Source organism: Synchiropus splendidus, chromosome 13, assembly GCF_027744825.2.
Source record: "Synchiropus splendidus isolate RoL2022-P1 chromosome 13, RoL_Sspl_1.0, whole genome shotgun sequence".
NCBI lineage: Eukaryota > Metazoa > Chordata > Actinopteri > Syngnathiformes > Callionymidae > Synchiropus > Synchiropus splendidus.
In genome coordinates this window covers 5,994,792-6,009,884 of record NC_071346.1, presented here as the reverse complement: position 1 = coordinate 6,009,884, position 15,093 = coordinate 5,994,792, and the positions used below count along the sequence as shown (strand labels likewise).

The following is a 15,093-nucleotide window of genomic DNA, read 5'->3' as shown; positions in this document are numbered from 1 at the left end:
TTTGCTACAATCTCCCGCCCATTGTAGACTTCTACCAACATGCTTTGCGGCGGTGTGGCAATGGAGTCATCCGGCGGATGATGAGGGAGATTAATGTTCAGTTTCGGTAATAAACGAGGTTCGGAACTTCACGTTGCTTCAGAGCAAACGTCCGTGGAGGAACCGAAGTGCCAGTGACCGCTGGTGCCCGAGCTCTGCTTCGTGAAAACCCCGGTGAGTGCTCAGCCGAGTCGGGCCGCAGTCCAACCTCCAGACTATTGAAAACACGTCTGGGGAAGCACAAAAGTTCCACGAAACGTCCATATACCGAATAAATTGTGTAAACAAAGCTCAGTGTTTCAGTCGGAGTTGTTGGCGAAAAGTCTCAAGATGAGCTTTCCGTTGCTAACTGATAGCCCTGTTAGCTGAGCACGATACAAACATTATTAGCATGAGCTACACGTTAGCCTGTCACTCTTGTCTCACTCAGATGAAGCCCTCTACAAAATATCACAACTGAAGCAGGTCTTCTTTTATATCATTTTAAAAATGTATCTGTGCCACCATTTATGCTTTAAGGTTTATCTGTAGCTGGACCTTTTCTTGTATATTACTAAGACTCCGTCAAAAGTCATTTACCTGTGTTCCAATGCTGTTTGAAACTGGAGGGGTCGCTGTTCATCACCTCTATAGAGATTTGAATACTAAAACAATACTTTTTTCCCCCAGGTCTAGCTGGTCACCATGGCTACGGACATCAGCTCTCCCCAGCGCTTCTTTCACATGCCGCGCTTCCAGCACCAGGCGCCGCGGCAGTTGTTCTACAAGAGGCCAGATTATGCCCAACAACAGGCCATGCAACAACTTACCTTTGACGGTAAACGCATGAGAAAAGCTGTCAACCGCAAAACCATCGACTACAACCCCTCAGTCATCAGACACCTGGAGGTAAGCGCACCTGTCTGTTCTGTCAGTCGCAGTGAGACATCACTTACGTTAGAATGTGACTATACTGGTGTCTTCATGTAGAATCGCCTGTGGCAACGAGACCACCGAGACTTCCGAGCCATCCAGCCCGACTCAGGATGTTACAATGAAGTACGTATCGTTTGTATGTGTCTGGGTTTGAGTGGAAGAATTTGCTGCCCTGTTTGGACTTAGATTAAATTAGTCTTTAGTCCTCCCACAGTGGAGAAGGTAGCTGGCTGTAGAGACAAAGACATATTCTTACATTTGCACCCTGTCTTTATACACAAATGGATAACACACCTCTGGAAACAATGCTCATAAAAAAACTGATCAGAATGGAGATAAATAAATAATAAACTCACAAATAAACTCAGTTTGCATATTAACTGAGCAAAACAGTGGAACAATACATGTCACAGTGCGCGACAGACCTTGCACTGGCGTCACAAGTGGGACCGCCATGGGTTCCTTCAAAGTAGCAACAGAATTTATGACTTTAATCACCAAATACAGCTGCTCTGTCACAGTATATGGAGGAGCAGAGACAGCTTCCTGTTGTCGCTATATTTTGAGATTCTGCTTGTCCACCGGGCGTCAGTGACGTGACGCACACGGGTTGGTGTGAACACAATGTTTTCTGTGAATGGATACGTGTCCACGGAAAAACAGATAGGCGCAATGTCCTTTTCATGTGTATGTGTCTGGGTTTGACTGTAAGAATTGTTTCTGTTGCACACACAATGGTTCTGGTGGCGTGAATGATAGTTTTTATTTCTTGTTTGTCAAATGGTTATGCTAGCTGTCTGCCCTATTGTGCTGATGTGATGAGACAGAGACAACCTGTCAAGTGTGTTTTGCTGTCATAATTAAAAAAAAAACCCCAAAAACATTCAGTGCCCCGCTATTGAATGTCGAATTAAACTAAATGTGTGCGTTTGTGTGCATACCCATCCTTCATTCAGTTAACCTTGATTGTGTTTTCCATTGTGTGCCCAGCTGGTTCCTCCTGTTGGAATGGTCAACAACCCCATGAACGCAGTCACCACCAAGTTTGTCAGAACCTCTGCCAATAAAGTCAAATGCCCCGTGTTTGTCATCAGGGTGGGTATTAACACACACTCTCTGAAGAGGAGCAACATGGTCGTTCTCACCGTTGTGCTGGCTGTCTGTGTGCAGTGGACCCCCGAGGGCCGTCGTCTGGTGACCGGAGCCTCCAGCGGAGAATTCACTCTGTGGAACGGACTCACCTTTAACTTCGAGACCATCTTACAGGTGAATGTCCTTTCTTTTTCTAATGCTCGAGGGCGGACATGTTATGTGGGCTTCACTGAAATGCAGAAAACTGTTCTGCTCATTTGAGCGGCTTTAAAATTGTGCAGATTACGTAGCACTTTTGAGGTTTTCACCGGTCATTTTCATGACAGTTACATCTCATGCAACAGTTAAGCTATAACCCTCTGGCATCTCTTTCTCTGTTATTCTGTACTGATGCAAAGGTGATGAGAACGTTCTGCCAGCCAGTCCCTCTTCTCCAGTCTAATGAACAATACCACTGTTCTGCTGCTCCACTCGCAGGCTCACGACAGTCCGGTCCGAGCCATGACCTGGTCTCACAACGACATGTGGATGCTGACGGCAGACCACGGCGGCTACGTCAAGTACTGGCAATCCAACATGAACAACGTGAAGATGTTCCAGGCCCACAAGGAGGCGGTTAGAGAAGCCAGGTTTCTACTTCATCTCACCTTTTCTGTCCTTCGACTTAGTCCTTGCTGCACCCGGTCAGTGCTGCTCTGGCAGGCAGCGTCCACCATGGGGCGCCTGCTGCTCCTGCTAGGGCTGCTGCTTAGCTTTAACCCAGAATCCTGTCTCTTGTGTGACTCCCGCTGGATTGTGTTGAATAATAAAGTCGTTCCTCTTCAGCTCGGTGGCTCTTTAACTGATCAGTGATCAATAAAGTTTGAGAAACGATCAATAAAGACGATCACTGGCATGATGACGTGATATTGAATAAAGTCACACCTTCTCTCCAGTGGGTGAGACATGTGGTTCCATGGAAGCAACACTGATCCATCAGGGACAGGAGACTCTACCCAGAATCATAGTTGAGAATAGTCGAGCCAGAACACTGTAATCCCAAGTAGTAGTTAGGGGTGAAGAGGAAGTGACCACACACCTGCCTCACTATTGTAATGCACTCACAAGTTGGTCGCTATGCCGCAGCTATGCACTTTCTGTTGCACTTGTCAAGCACCTGCCTGCACACACCTCGTGGTTACAGCTCTCACTGCTGCACCGGTGTATTCATCAACCAACACTTAACTGAAACACAAACATTACTTAGTGAACGGGGTGTGACAGCTGAAGAACTCAGGAATATTTGGACTATTAAAAGTGTGGTGTTTTTGATGCAGCAAACACGAACAGCACTGACATTTCTTCACTTGTTACGAGGTTTTGTTGTGTTTGTGTTCCGACACCTTCGCTGAACATTCCTGACCCTCCAGCGTAAACTGTACTTGATGTATTTTAGTTGTGAGTAGCCTTGCAAAGCAGGTTAATGAACCTGTGGTTGCTGAGAGACACGAAGGAGCTCCACAATCTTCCCCCTGTTCCTGATGGACTGCGGTCTTGGAAGTCCCTCCTCAAAGTCCGTGCGACAGCTGAGGAGTTGGATTGGCAGATGTGCTCTTGTGCTGTTGTACCTGGACCTCCATCCATATCCTGCCTCTGGAGGTCAGGTGCATCTGGACCTTGGTTCTCTCTCTGATCCAGCTGTTTGTGTGTCAGTTTTTCTCCCACAGACAACAAATTTGCCACCTGCTCTGACGACGGCACGGTCCGGATCTGGGACTTCCTGCGCTGCCACGAGGAGAGAATCCTGCGAGGTCATGGCGCCGATGTGAAGTGTGTGGACTGGCATCCCACCAAAGGTCTGGTGGTGTCAGGCAGCAAGGACAGCCAGCAGCCCATCAAGTTCTGGGACCCGAGGACGGGCCAGAGTCTAGCTACGCTGTGAGTGTCCGTCCTGCTAAAGCTGGTCCAGGACCAGCTCAAAAAGCATTCACATTTGCACCTCTGACCCCTTCAGCCACGCCCACAAGAATACAGTGATGGAGGTGAAGTGGAACCTGAATGGCAATTGGCTGCTGACGGCGTCACGTGACCACCTGTGTAAACTCTTCGACATCCGCAACCTGAAGGACGAGCTGCAGGTCTTCCGAGGCCACAAGAAAGAAGCTACAGGTGAGTGATGCGATCCTCATGACGTCGCGACAACACCACTGATGTGTCTGTGTGTGCACCCAGCGGTCGCCTGGCACCCAGTGCATGAAGGTCTGTTCGCCAGTGGAGGTTCTGATGGGTCCCTTCTCTTCTGGCACACCGGGTCAGTACCGGTCACTCGGGGTGCTCTTGTGTGTGAACGCTGAAGTGTGACAGGAGTGTTGGCGTGTGTTTGTGCTCAGCGTGGAGAAGGAGGTTGGAGGGATGGAGATGGCACACGAGGGTATGATCTGGAGTCTGGCGTGGCACCCGCTTGGACACATCCTGTGTTCTGGATCTAATGACCACACCAGGTACACACGCATATATAAACCCAACATACAAAGACCACAGTTTAAAATAATAAAATTTAACTGTGTCTCAGTAAATTCTGGACCCGGAATCGACCTGGTGACAAAATGAGAGACCGCTACAACCTCAACCTGTTGCCGGGCATGTCAGAGGACGGCGTGGAGTACGGTGTGTGTGCGCTGACATGTGTCTGCTGAGTGTGTGTGTGTGGCAGTGTTTCTCACAGTGCTCGTGTTTCAGATGATGTGGAGCCTAACAGCGTCGCCTCCATTCCTGGAATGGGAATTCCGGAGCAGCTGAAGACAGCCATGGAGCAGGAGCAGAGTGAGTCAACAGCTTGGACCTTCAGTCAAGAAGCTGTAGATTTGGGCAGTGTGATTCTGACATGGTGGAACATGAAGGTGAAGACAGACATGCTCATCTGTAGGTTCAGAGGCTGGTCCGGATGAGATGTCCATCCCTGGTCTGGACTGGGGCATGGACGAGGTAATGGGCAAAGATGCCAAGAAAGTACTGCAGAAGAAGGTGCCCTATGCCAAGCCCATCCCAGCTCAGTTCCAGCAGGTGAGAGCACCATAGCTGACATGTTATTGTGGAAGGTCTCACACCTCTCTGCTGCCTGTGTAGGCGTGGGCAGAGAACAAGGTCCCTGCCATGCCCTCTGGTGGTGACTTATCCAAGTCATCGGAGTCTTCGCACGACCAGAAGAAGAAGAGTCTGGCGGAGGTTGAGCACGAGATGGCAGCACTGCAGTACACCAACCCTGGTCTGCTGGAGGTGAGCGGTACCTCGTGTGCCACATCCGTGCGGCTGCAGTCATCTGACCCACTTTGTTTTGTTACTCCAGCACATGAAGATGGACCGGGATGGGAACATGGGACAAGGACAGGGCCCCATGGCTCCCTTCTCAGGCTCTGGAGGACCTGGCGCCCCTGGTCAGCCTGGCTTTTCTTTAAACATACCACCTGGCTCAAAAATGGGCCCGGGTGGATCCAAACCTCCTTATATGGCCTCAGGACAGATGGGCCCATCTGGACCACAGCCACCTCACCAAGGCCCCCCTCAGGGCATGATGGGGCAAGGCGACATGCACTCTGGCCCTCCAAGAAACATTGGCCATCAGGGTCCTCCTGGCCCGAGAGGGATGCAGGGGCCTCATGGAGGAATGATGGGCCCGCCGTCTCGAGGGATGGTCTCTCAAGGCAACATGTTGCCCCATCAAGGAAGCATGATGGGTCACCAGGGAGCGATGATGGGGGGTCAAGGCAGGACTCATGGGAACATGCAAAATAACTTTGGGATGCACGGACACCCGGGTAACGTGCAGGGCCCACCGAACAACATGCAAGGGCCTCATGAAAACATGCAGGGACTCTCGCACATGCAGCATCAAGTGAGTGCCAGAACTAGTGGTTTTACATGGAGTTCTATGCCAGCAGATGTTGTCTCTCCTGTCAAATGTGCTAAAAGATAAGGCATCCAAAAACACAAAGGATTCTGCACAACATTCCTGTACATTATGTGCACTTGTAGAGTGGTGGGCCATGAAGGTTGGGCAGGTTAAACGTTCATTCTGACTGAATGTCTCTGTGTTTCAGACATCAGGGCCAATGGTTCATGGGCAGCAGGGCCCAAACAGCAAAGGTAAGACACTGTCACACGTGTGGTCTGTGCTTGGCTTCGCTAACATCGGTGTCTCCGCTCAGACCCCAGAGGGCCTCCACTAAACCACCACATGGGTCCTTCAGACCGACAGGGACCCGGAGGGCAGGACTCCGGCGGTTATTGGGGGGAGAACCAGCAGGGCCGGCGAGGACCAGAGGACTATGATGGAGGACGGGACTTCCACTCTGCTGATGAGGAGGGCTGGAGACCCGGGCCTGGTCACGGACCTAATTCTGGCTTCCAGGGAGGTGGAGGGGGCCACCGGGCAGGTGGAGGATCTAGAGGAGGGAGTGGTGGGAACTGGGGTCCTGACGACCGGTTCTCCCGGGGGGGAGGAGGTGGAGGTGATTTCCGAGGCAGACGAAACGACAGGTGCAGTGTTGCGTTTGAGAACTCCCCGGCTCCAAAACAGCCTTCTGACTGTGACGGTTGCTGGGCTGTTTCCAGGTTCAGAGGCCGTTTCCATGACGATTATGGAGGCCAGGATGAAGGTTTTGAAGGCTCAGATGACATGAATCGCGGCTGGGACAACGGCGGAAGAAACAGATCCTCCCGGAGAGGAGGTCCGCCGAGAGGAGGAGGAGGTGGCGGTGGCGGTGGCGGTGGGAGTGGGCCCCCTCGAGGAAGCGGTCCTCAAAGAGGAGGTAATCCAGGTTGATCAACACGCATTGTCGTAACGTGGCCGGTTCTTACTGTGGCAGCTCCTCTCCCTGGCAGGTCATGATGGCTACCGGGACTCACAGATGCATGACGGGTCGTCACCAGGGGGGAGGGAGCGATCGGCGTCCTTGCAAGGGATGGACATGTCCTCGCTCCCACCCCGTAAACGTCCGTGGCAAGAGGGTCAGGGAATGGGGGACCATGAGTCGGGAGGAGACGGAGGTGACTTGATATAGTTTATTCAAATATTAGTAGTGTTCATAAGTATGAAACACCTGTTGCATTAATGAAGTTATAAGAACCGTTTTGTTATCGTTGCATGTGTGCATTGTGATGATAACTTTGGAGTACAGTACAACAGATCTCTCAACAAATTTCTTGAATTACTTCTCTAATGTTATTACATGGTAGAAACACCCCTTTTTCAAAACACTCCCGAGTTTCCATCCCCTGCTGACCACCACTTGAACAAACATTGTGTGCCAGCAGGTCAGTCTCAGAGGGATGACGGCAGCTACGGTGGATCAGGCCGGAGTGGTCGAGGTAGCTGGGGCCCCGGAGGCGGACCAGGACCGCCTCTTAGACGAGGACCACGGGGAGGCATGCGGGGTCGACCCGGCTAACTGGAGTCATGTGACAAGACTTCTCCACTCAGCAGCCAGATATTTTATTGTGAAAATCTTTTTTGTACAAAATTTCTGTTCGTGTTTTCACTGACGTGACAATAAAGTTTGACACTTCTGAAGTTCGTCGTGTGGCAGTTGAAGAGGAGGAGCTGTTAATCATTAAGCAAGGTGTAAAGGACAGTCCCTGAAGCAGGTTGCACTGGGCTCAGATAGACACGGTCTTTCCGGTCACAACCCTCTTGATGGCGCTCGCAACCAGGCTCGCCATGAACCGGATCCCGGCGCTACCTCCGGGAAGCAGAGACACGAGGAGGCCGACTATGGCGGTGATTTGGACGGCGGCTCCGAGTGCTGTCAGCAAGGTACTGTGGAGGCTCAGGGCCGAGTACAAAGTCCCTCCCAGGGCACATAGGTAGACAGCAGCCCCGGGTGACGTGATCAGTCCAGCGAAGAGCTTGGTGGGTCCGCGCAGAACCGCTGCAGCAGCGAGCGCGAACATTGAACCAAGCGACCAGAGCAGCGCGAACTTCCGCGCGTAGAGAAGCAGCAGCGGCGCGTAGATCGCGGAAAGGCCGAAGCAGAGCGCCGAGAATGCCGCGCAGACGCCAGAGATCACCAACCGCTGGCGTCGACTCAGACCCGGCAGGCAGGGGTCTGGCTCGGACGACCACGGCCACGACGATCCGCTGCTTGTGCCGGAGTTCTGTCCAGCGGTTGCGCCAGACCACGGGCTCGACCACCGTCCAAACCAGCTGCCGGGAACAAAGTCTGAATCTCCGATGTCCACCGTGGTGCTGGGGCTGGCCTGCGCGGCAGTTTTGACCCCCTTAGATTGCGCCAGGTAGTCCTGAAGCTGACGATTCAACTCAGCCATGTTTACTTCCTGCTTTCTTCTTCGCCGTCATATTTGGACGTGAGCGTCGGCGCCCCCTCGAGGAGTAACGTTTACCCCACCATGTCCGCCAATTCAGTTGCAGCCTCCTTTGTTGCTGACGTCAACGACCAACCCCCTACTACAAAGACTCAAATAGAACTAAATACGAGGCAATTGAATATATATATTTTTTAATTCCAAACACTTTTATTTGTGACAGTTGTGCCGTTTGTCGCTCTGTCTTTATTCGTTGCGGAAAGCGTCGCATTCAATTCCGGGCTTCCGTGAACGCAGCACGGAGTTCCCGTCATTAGCATCTTTAGCAAGAACGCCCAGAGAACCTGCTGAGCTGAGTCCACGCGATCGACAGAGAACCAGTTCGGTTGGGAGCGCTACTGTCCAGTGGGTTCCTTGTGTCCAGGTAAACTCGCGCCGATCTTCATTTCCGAGGGAGAAGTGTTTTGCTATACCGCGCGCGTAAACAACGTGTACGCGTTTATGGTCCCCTCAAGATTCGGGTCCCCGGGAGCCGAGCGACTGGGCGAGTTCTCTAGGCGGGTTCGGGGGACGACCGAAATACGACTGTTTGTGAAATTGAGGCCAAAAGTGAAATTAGCAGGATGCTAACAGCTGCTGGTTCACGCGCGTCAGCCAACGCATCTCAGAACACGTTTAGTCTCTTTATCAGAAACACCTCAAGCGTGAGGATGTTCAACCGTCAGAACATCCTCAGATGGTGAGGAACCCAACTTTACGAACGTGATCACCCGGATCCTCCTTCGGACGGAAGCTGAAACTCTCTGTTTTAGGTCGCGGATGTGATCTTGAGACCTGCGTTGGTTCCATCTTCGCCACGACTCACTTCTTGTCTCTGAACTTCCTGTTTCCTGCGCAGACATGGTCCAGGTTCGTGCCGTGTTTTTTGTTCTGGCTGTCTGTGCGTCAGTCACTTCTGGCTTGTCCGGGCCAGACGGCGGCCCGACCACTGCGTCGCTGGCGGTGGACTTGAGCCTGGCCAAGTCCACTCAACAGCGACACCTGGAGGCTCTGTTCAACAGGTGAGGTGGCTCTAAAGAGAAGTCTGATGTTCTGGTCCTGAAGTGTTTGAGTGTGTTCAGGTACGGAGAGAATGGCAGCATCACGTTGTTGGGCCTAAAACAGCTCCTGCAGAACATTGGACTGGACCGCATCCGGAACGTGACGGTGCTACACACTGAGCATCCCGGCCACCATGAAGACCACCAGGGTCACGACCACCATCATCCTCACAGCCATTACCACCACCACCACCATCCCCATGACTCGCTCGGATCTAAGGTCCTAGAGGTGCCCTCGGAGCGAGAGACCGCGGATCGCCAGCGCACCGTCACCCCAGGACCAGCTGCGGTTGCAGGGTTGGTCCTGGATACGACACATACAAGTGGAGATGAACACCGAGACCACACAGACGAGGACCACAGTCACCACTCTGACCATGGTCTGGTTGAGGTACGAGTCCTCTGAAGAAGGCGAACAAAAATGAGTCACACAACCCTGACATCATCATAGAGCACCAGGGCGTCCTGTCAGATCAGTTCAGCGTCATTTGCTATGTGGCGCCATCAAGTGGACAGATATTATAATGTGTTCTGGAGCGTCGAAGGTTGTGCTCATGTGGCCATAGAAAGGCCTGTTGTCATGAGACTGTCGCTCTCTTGTGTCAGGTCGCCCACCCCTGTCAGAACGCTTCTACAATCCTATTGGCTCATGGATTGTCACAGGAGGCCAGTGTGACTGTGCAGGACTTCGCCTTCCTCTGCCCCGCCCTTCTCAGTCAGATCGACGGCGGCAGCTGCATCCAACACGGGACGCCCCACCATCACGATGAAGGTTTGTCCTGATCTAGTGGTACCCGTATACTCTGGTGGCTCAGGTGCTCACGAATGGTTTCTGTTTAAGGCCATCATCATCATCACGACCACGGTCACGATCACGACCACGGTCACGATCACGACCACGGTCACGGTCACGATCACGACCATGGTCACAATCACGACCATGGTCACGGTGACACTGAGGAGCCACACCTTGTTGCCGGCAAAAGCATGAAAGCAGGTGACTTTTCTTTTCCTTTGTGTGTTTTGGACTGGACTCTCACTCTCTCTCTCTCTCCCGCAGCCTGGATCAGGGGCTTCGTCTCCATCTCCATCATCAGCCTGCTGTCTCTCCTCAGCGTGGTTCTGATCCAGATTATGGACCGCGTCTTCTTCCAGTTCCTACTCAGCATCTTGGTCGCCCTCGCGGTTGGCGCGCTGAGCGGCGATGCGCTGCTGCACCTCCTACCCCATGTGAGTCGCCGGGGCGAGGGCTGGTACTAAGACCAAGCTCTAAGAGCAGCAATGTGTCCCCAGTCTCAGGGGAACCACCAGCACCTGCAGAAGGACTCGAGCAGTTGGGACCACCTGGACTCGGTGTGGAAAGGTCTGACCGCGCTGAGCGGCGTTTACCTGATGTTTCTGATCGAGCACTTCCTGACGCTGGCCAAGATCTACAAGGACCGGAAACAGAAGGTCAGGACTCCCACGGGACGTTGGGGTTTGAGGGTGTGGGCAAAGTCATGACTAGTCCATCTTAAAAGTGCTTTAAGGTGGACTAGTCTGTGCCAACATCCTGTCGCCCGATTCATGAAAGAGCCATTTATGTTCTTTTGCTTCTCATCCAGAAGAAGGACCAGGTGGATCCGGAGAAGCAGATGGCCCTAATGGACCAGAACCTGAAGCCAACAGAAGGTGAGGAGTGACGCCAAAATGATGAAATATATGGCCTACTAACAGTAGGGGGAGCCGGAAACTAAGCGCTGCGGTCACTCTTCTTCCCCAGATGTGGAGACGAACGGCGCCGGGGCACTAGTCGGGGGCTCCAAAGGTTTACCGGAGTGCGGTGTGGCGGAGGAGGAGCAGGTGATGCTGGCGCCGACTGCTTCGTACACGGCGGAGGACTGTGAGAACAAGTGCCACTCCCACCTTCACGACACGGTGGGGACGGCGGACAGTGAGCACCATCACCACCACAACTACCACCACATCCTGCACCACCACCACTCCCAGAACCACCACCCGCACAGCCACGCCCACCCCTACTCGCAGCAGCACTTCCAGGAGGCTGGCGTGGCCACGCTGGTGTGGATGGTCATCATGGGGGACGGACTGCACAACTTTAGCGACGGTCTGGCCATCGGTGAGCCGCCCGCAGGTTTGTGACGGCTGAGGTCAGGTGACTGACGCTGTGATCCCTCACAGGTGCCGCCTTTACCCGGGGCTTGTCTGGTGGCCTCAGCACGTCAGTGGCCGTCTTTTGTCGCGAGCTTCCGCACAAACTTGGTGAGTTGTTGTGGCGCCCCCTGCCGGGAAATGTTTCTCAACCATTTCGGATCTGGTGAAAGGCATGATGGGAGTCGGCTACGTTCCATATCTGTGTCTAAATGTGGTCTCTCTTTTTAGGAGACTTTGCAGTGCTGCTGAAGGCCGGCATGACAGTGCGACAGGCTGTGCTGTACAACTTCCTGTCGGCCATAATGGCATTCCTCGGCCTGCTCGTCGGCCTCCTCATAGGTCAATACGCTGAGTGCGTCTGCATGTGGGTGTTCGCCCTGACCGCCGGTCTGTTCCTGTACGTCTCGCTGGTGGACATGGTAGGTGCATGCACCCGCGCTCCGACATGCTCTGCCAGTCGCTCCTCTGGACCTTCTGTCTCACCCACAGGTGCCCGAGATGCTGCACAACGGAGACAGTGGCTCCGGTCACTGTGGCTTCTTCCTCCTGCAGAACGTGGGAATCCTGCTGGGCTTCACCATCGTGCTGCTCTTCGCAGTCTTTGAACACCAGATCGAATGAGACGGGGCCTCTGATAGACCTGAGCGTGCCGTGACCTCGGGCCTCTGATGGAACCATGTGACTCCATGTGACTCCATGTGACTCCAAATGCACGTCTTAGTTCATTTATGTCTGGAAGTTTGGGTCCTAGATCACAAACTGGCATTCAGCTGGAACAGCTAATAGGCTAGAGATGACATTAGCAGTAGTGATGTAGTCGTGCAGCTTTAATCGGGACAGTGACCCACACACCCCTGACTACAGGGCTTTTTTGTTACAGAGTCTGGTCTGGACTCATTTTTATTAACAAAAGAAAAGAACATTTTTTCGTTTGAAGTGTTTTCCTGGAACAATAAACGTGTGTGCACACGACTGATAGTGCCTTTCTGAAACAGTTCGGGCCGAACTCACGGTCTGATGGAGCTGACTCAGAACATGTGACCCTGAAGTTTAAACCCAATATTCAACGTTCCCATTGAGTCCTGGTTCTGGAAGTTCAGATGTGGTCGTCATGCTGTGATCCGTCTCCTGTGGTGGTGGACTAGCTCAGACTTTGTCATGTCCAGGACCCACCTGATGGTGCTCCTCACCAGGTGGTCCACCACCTTCAGTCACAAACTCTGGATGTGGCACTTGGCTTAGTTCAGGTGTGGCTGTGCCACAGCGTCTGACCAGGTGGTTCCCCTGTGGAGGCAACTCCTGTCCCTGATGTAGGTAAATCCCAGTCCTTGGTGTCCTTCGGGTCACTGGTGGTCACCATGGAGATGCGGAGCTCCTCCTCCTCTTGGACCTCTGGGGGAATGATGTCCCAGTCATTTCGCTGAGGAAGAGAGGACATCAGTTGTCATGACAACAGCCCGATTATCAGCGGGAACATAAACTCACCAGAGAGTTAGGCAGCACCACCTTGTGGAAGTACCATGAGCAGGACCCGGATTTGAAGTGGATGACTGACCAGAGGATGATAAAGAGGAGGGCAGCGGTGACCAATGTCGCTACCGTGACCACCGTCAGAGCCTTCCAGATCGAATCTGGACCTGTGTGGGGAGGGAGGGGGCGCAAGTGAAGTGGTGAGAATGAGTGTGTTCTTGTGTCTGGGTCCGAGTCAAAACGGTCAGAACCTTTTATGGAGACACATCGGGTCTCACTGTTGCTGCTATGAAGCTGTTCACCCAGAACTGTCCGCACGCGGAAACAGTGGACCTTCTGGTCCTTTAGCTGGACGTGAAGATTCTTTTGTTCCACCGGGACTGTGAAGACCTCTGCCTGGACACGAGAGGAGCATTTAGGTCTCATAGTCAGGTTCTTCTGGGCAGGTTCTGTCTCATGTTTGGGATTAGAAAGAAGAACTCAAGGAGGATAAGAGTGAGAGGAGGAGGAAAATGGTAAGAGGAGATTAACATGAAAGGAATGTAACAAGAACTGAAGGAAAAGTGGAGGAGAAGAGTATCAAGAGGAGAGTAAAGGAAGAGGAGAGGACAGCAGGGGGAGGACGGACTCTCAAGAGGGTCACCTGCTGCTCCTCCCCACGTCTCCACATCATGACAATGACGTTTCCTGTGAGAGGAAGTTGACTGAATTTCAGGACGAGGAAATCTCCCACCGTTGTCGTCGTCACTTCAGGAGGAGTCAGAAGAGCTGTGGGGAGGGACCAGTCAGTCACACTCTTCACACACTCTTCACACTCTCTTCATCTCACTGTGTCTGCGGTTGAACGGTGCGTCCAGCTGACCCCAGGCCGACTGCAGCGGCCCGCAGCGGCCTTTCACACGCAGGTTGTAGTCGGAGTCAGAGCCGAGGTCAAAGGTCAGGTCACACTGAGTTCTGGCAGTCACCTGACACTCGTGTGCGTCAACCCAGCTGCCGTTAAGAACCAGGAGCTCGAACTCCCTGAAAGTCACAGGAGAGATCAGAACCTTTGACCCAATTCCACATGAAGACACATTCATTAGTGTAATTAAGAGAATGGCAGCTTCAGAATGTAGTGGCTGGTTTGTGTGTTTCACAGGGTGTTGCCAAGGATGCAAGTCTGGTTAGTCATGCGTGCGAGCGTCTTTGTTTGTTCATGTGTGTTTGTGTGTCTCACCCCTGAAACTGGACAGAGTAAAGGACAGTGGTGCTGCAAGGCTCACGCAGGGGCCGCCACCTCAGAGTGTGCCTCATGTTCACAGACATGATGGAGACGTTTGTGGGCGGTGCCAGAGTCGGGATGTCCGCGGGCGCTGCAACAACTACAAAAGAAGAAAGATCGCCGTGGGCACCGGGGACAGGCTGAACCCAGTCGATGCCATAGGGGCAAGGCGCATTAAAAAGGGGTGAAACTCACAATTCATATGAAGCAGCAGCAGCAGCAGAGTCATGTCAGGGGATTCGGTCCAGTTCCAGTCCGGTCCAGAACCTGAAACGTGGAGCGGTGAGGTAGCAGAGAGAGAAGCGCAGCTGGCTTTGGCGCGGCAAGACTGGCGGCAGCAGCGTTCGGGCGTCTGCTTCTCAGATCCGGAAGATCCAGTTGGACGAGTTAAACTCACAGATTGTTTAGGAGGTGTCTTCATGTGACCTCATCATTTCTGGCAGCTGAGCGGACAACGGTGGGGCAGACACCCACGTGCTTGCTCCTGAAAACCTTCACCACCCTCTACTTCTGAACACCAGTGCTGACTTGGAATATCATCACTTGCTTTGTGTCTGTCCTCCCTCTGACTTTTTTCAGTCATGTGACTGATGAAGATGGCGTGTTTGGTCCTCTCTGATGAACACACGGAGCCAGAGTGTGTCCATCAGCTTCACACTGAGGCCAGCATCACACCTCCAGGGCATGAAAGCAGTGTCCAGACATGGGCCACTTCCAGGCAGTACAAAGATTCCTTGCTTATTGGTGATATAGAGCAGTGTT

At 52.8% G+C, this 15,093-nt stretch overlaps 4 protein-coding genes across 7 annotated transcripts; 2 read left to right on the top strand and 2 right to left on the bottom strand.

The window, feature by feature from the left end:
- The first annotated feature begins 34 nt into the window (after positions 1 to 34).
- Positions 35 to 7,606, top strand: wdr33 (WD repeat domain 33). Of its 2 annotated transcripts, none has more exons than XM_053883824.1 (20): positions 35 to 213; positions 709 to 927; positions 1,009 to 1,077; positions 1,945 to 2,049; positions 2,125 to 2,220; positions 2,524 to 2,675; positions 3,739 to 3,963; positions 4,040 to 4,194; positions 4,258 to 4,336; positions 4,416 to 4,526; positions 4,598 to 4,692; positions 4,765 to 4,848; positions 4,952 to 5,088; positions 5,152 to 5,301; positions 5,372 to 5,917; positions 6,123 to 6,168; positions 6,231 to 6,561; positions 6,637 to 6,833; positions 6,907 to 7,071; positions 7,339 to 7,606. In XM_053883824.1, the coding sequence occupies exons 2-20, from the start codon at positions 724 to 726 to the stop codon at positions 7,470 to 7,472; spliced, it is 3,081 nt and encodes a 1,026-aa protein (XP_053739799.1). In that variant the 5' UTR covers positions 35 to 213; positions 709 to 723; the 3' UTR covers positions 7,473 to 7,606. The 2 variants fall into 2 exon arrangements, with proteins under 2 accessions (XP_053739799.1, XP_053739798.1); XM_053883823.1 differs by having other exon boundaries at positions 7,336 to 7,606.
- On the bottom strand, positions 7,073 to 9,373 carry sft2d3 (SFT2 domain containing 3). The gene has a single exon (XM_053883828.1). The coding sequence runs from the start codon at positions 8,347 to 8,349 to the stop codon at positions 7,681 to 7,683; it is 669 nt and encodes a 222-aa protein (XP_053739803.1). The 5' UTR covers positions 8,350 to 9,373; the 3' UTR covers positions 7,073 to 7,680.
- Positions 8,540 to 12,572, top strand: slc39a6 (solute carrier family 39 member 6). Of its 3 annotated transcripts, XM_053883827.1 has the most exons (13): positions 8,541 to 8,770; positions 9,245 to 9,407; positions 9,468 to 9,837; positions 10,053 to 10,218; positions 10,288 to 10,311; positions 10,342 to 10,443; positions 10,507 to 10,676; positions 10,740 to 10,898; positions 11,051 to 11,117; positions 11,209 to 11,565; positions 11,628 to 11,708; positions 11,829 to 12,019; positions 12,090 to 12,572. In XM_053883827.1, the coding sequence occupies exons 2-13, from the start codon at positions 9,247 to 9,249 to the stop codon at positions 12,219 to 12,221; spliced, it is 1,980 nt and encodes a 659-aa protein (XP_053739802.1). In that variant the 5' UTR covers positions 8,541 to 8,770; positions 9,245 to 9,246; the 3' UTR covers positions 12,222 to 12,572. The 3 variants fall into 3 exon arrangements, with proteins under 3 accessions (XP_053739801.1, XP_053739802.1, XP_053739800.1); XM_053883826.1 differs by having other exon boundaries at positions 8,540 to 8,770; positions 10,288 to 10,443; positions 11,054 to 11,117; XM_053883825.1 differs by having other exon boundaries at positions 10,288 to 10,443.
- Positions 12,572 to 14,560, bottom strand: crfb16 (cytokine receptor family member B16). Its single transcript, XM_053883716.1, has 7 exons — positions 14,527 to 14,560; positions 14,287 to 14,431; positions 13,900 to 14,090; positions 13,714 to 13,838; positions 13,322 to 13,466; positions 13,086 to 13,237; positions 12,572 to 13,020 (listed from the first exon to the last, which is right to left on the bottom strand). Exons 1-7 carry the CDS (start codon positions 14,558 to 14,560, stop codon positions 12,844 to 12,846), a joined length of 969 nt encoding a protein of 322 aa, XP_053739691.1. The 3' UTR covers positions 12,572 to 12,843.
- Between the last annotated feature and the right edge of the window lie 533 nt (positions 14,561 to 15,093).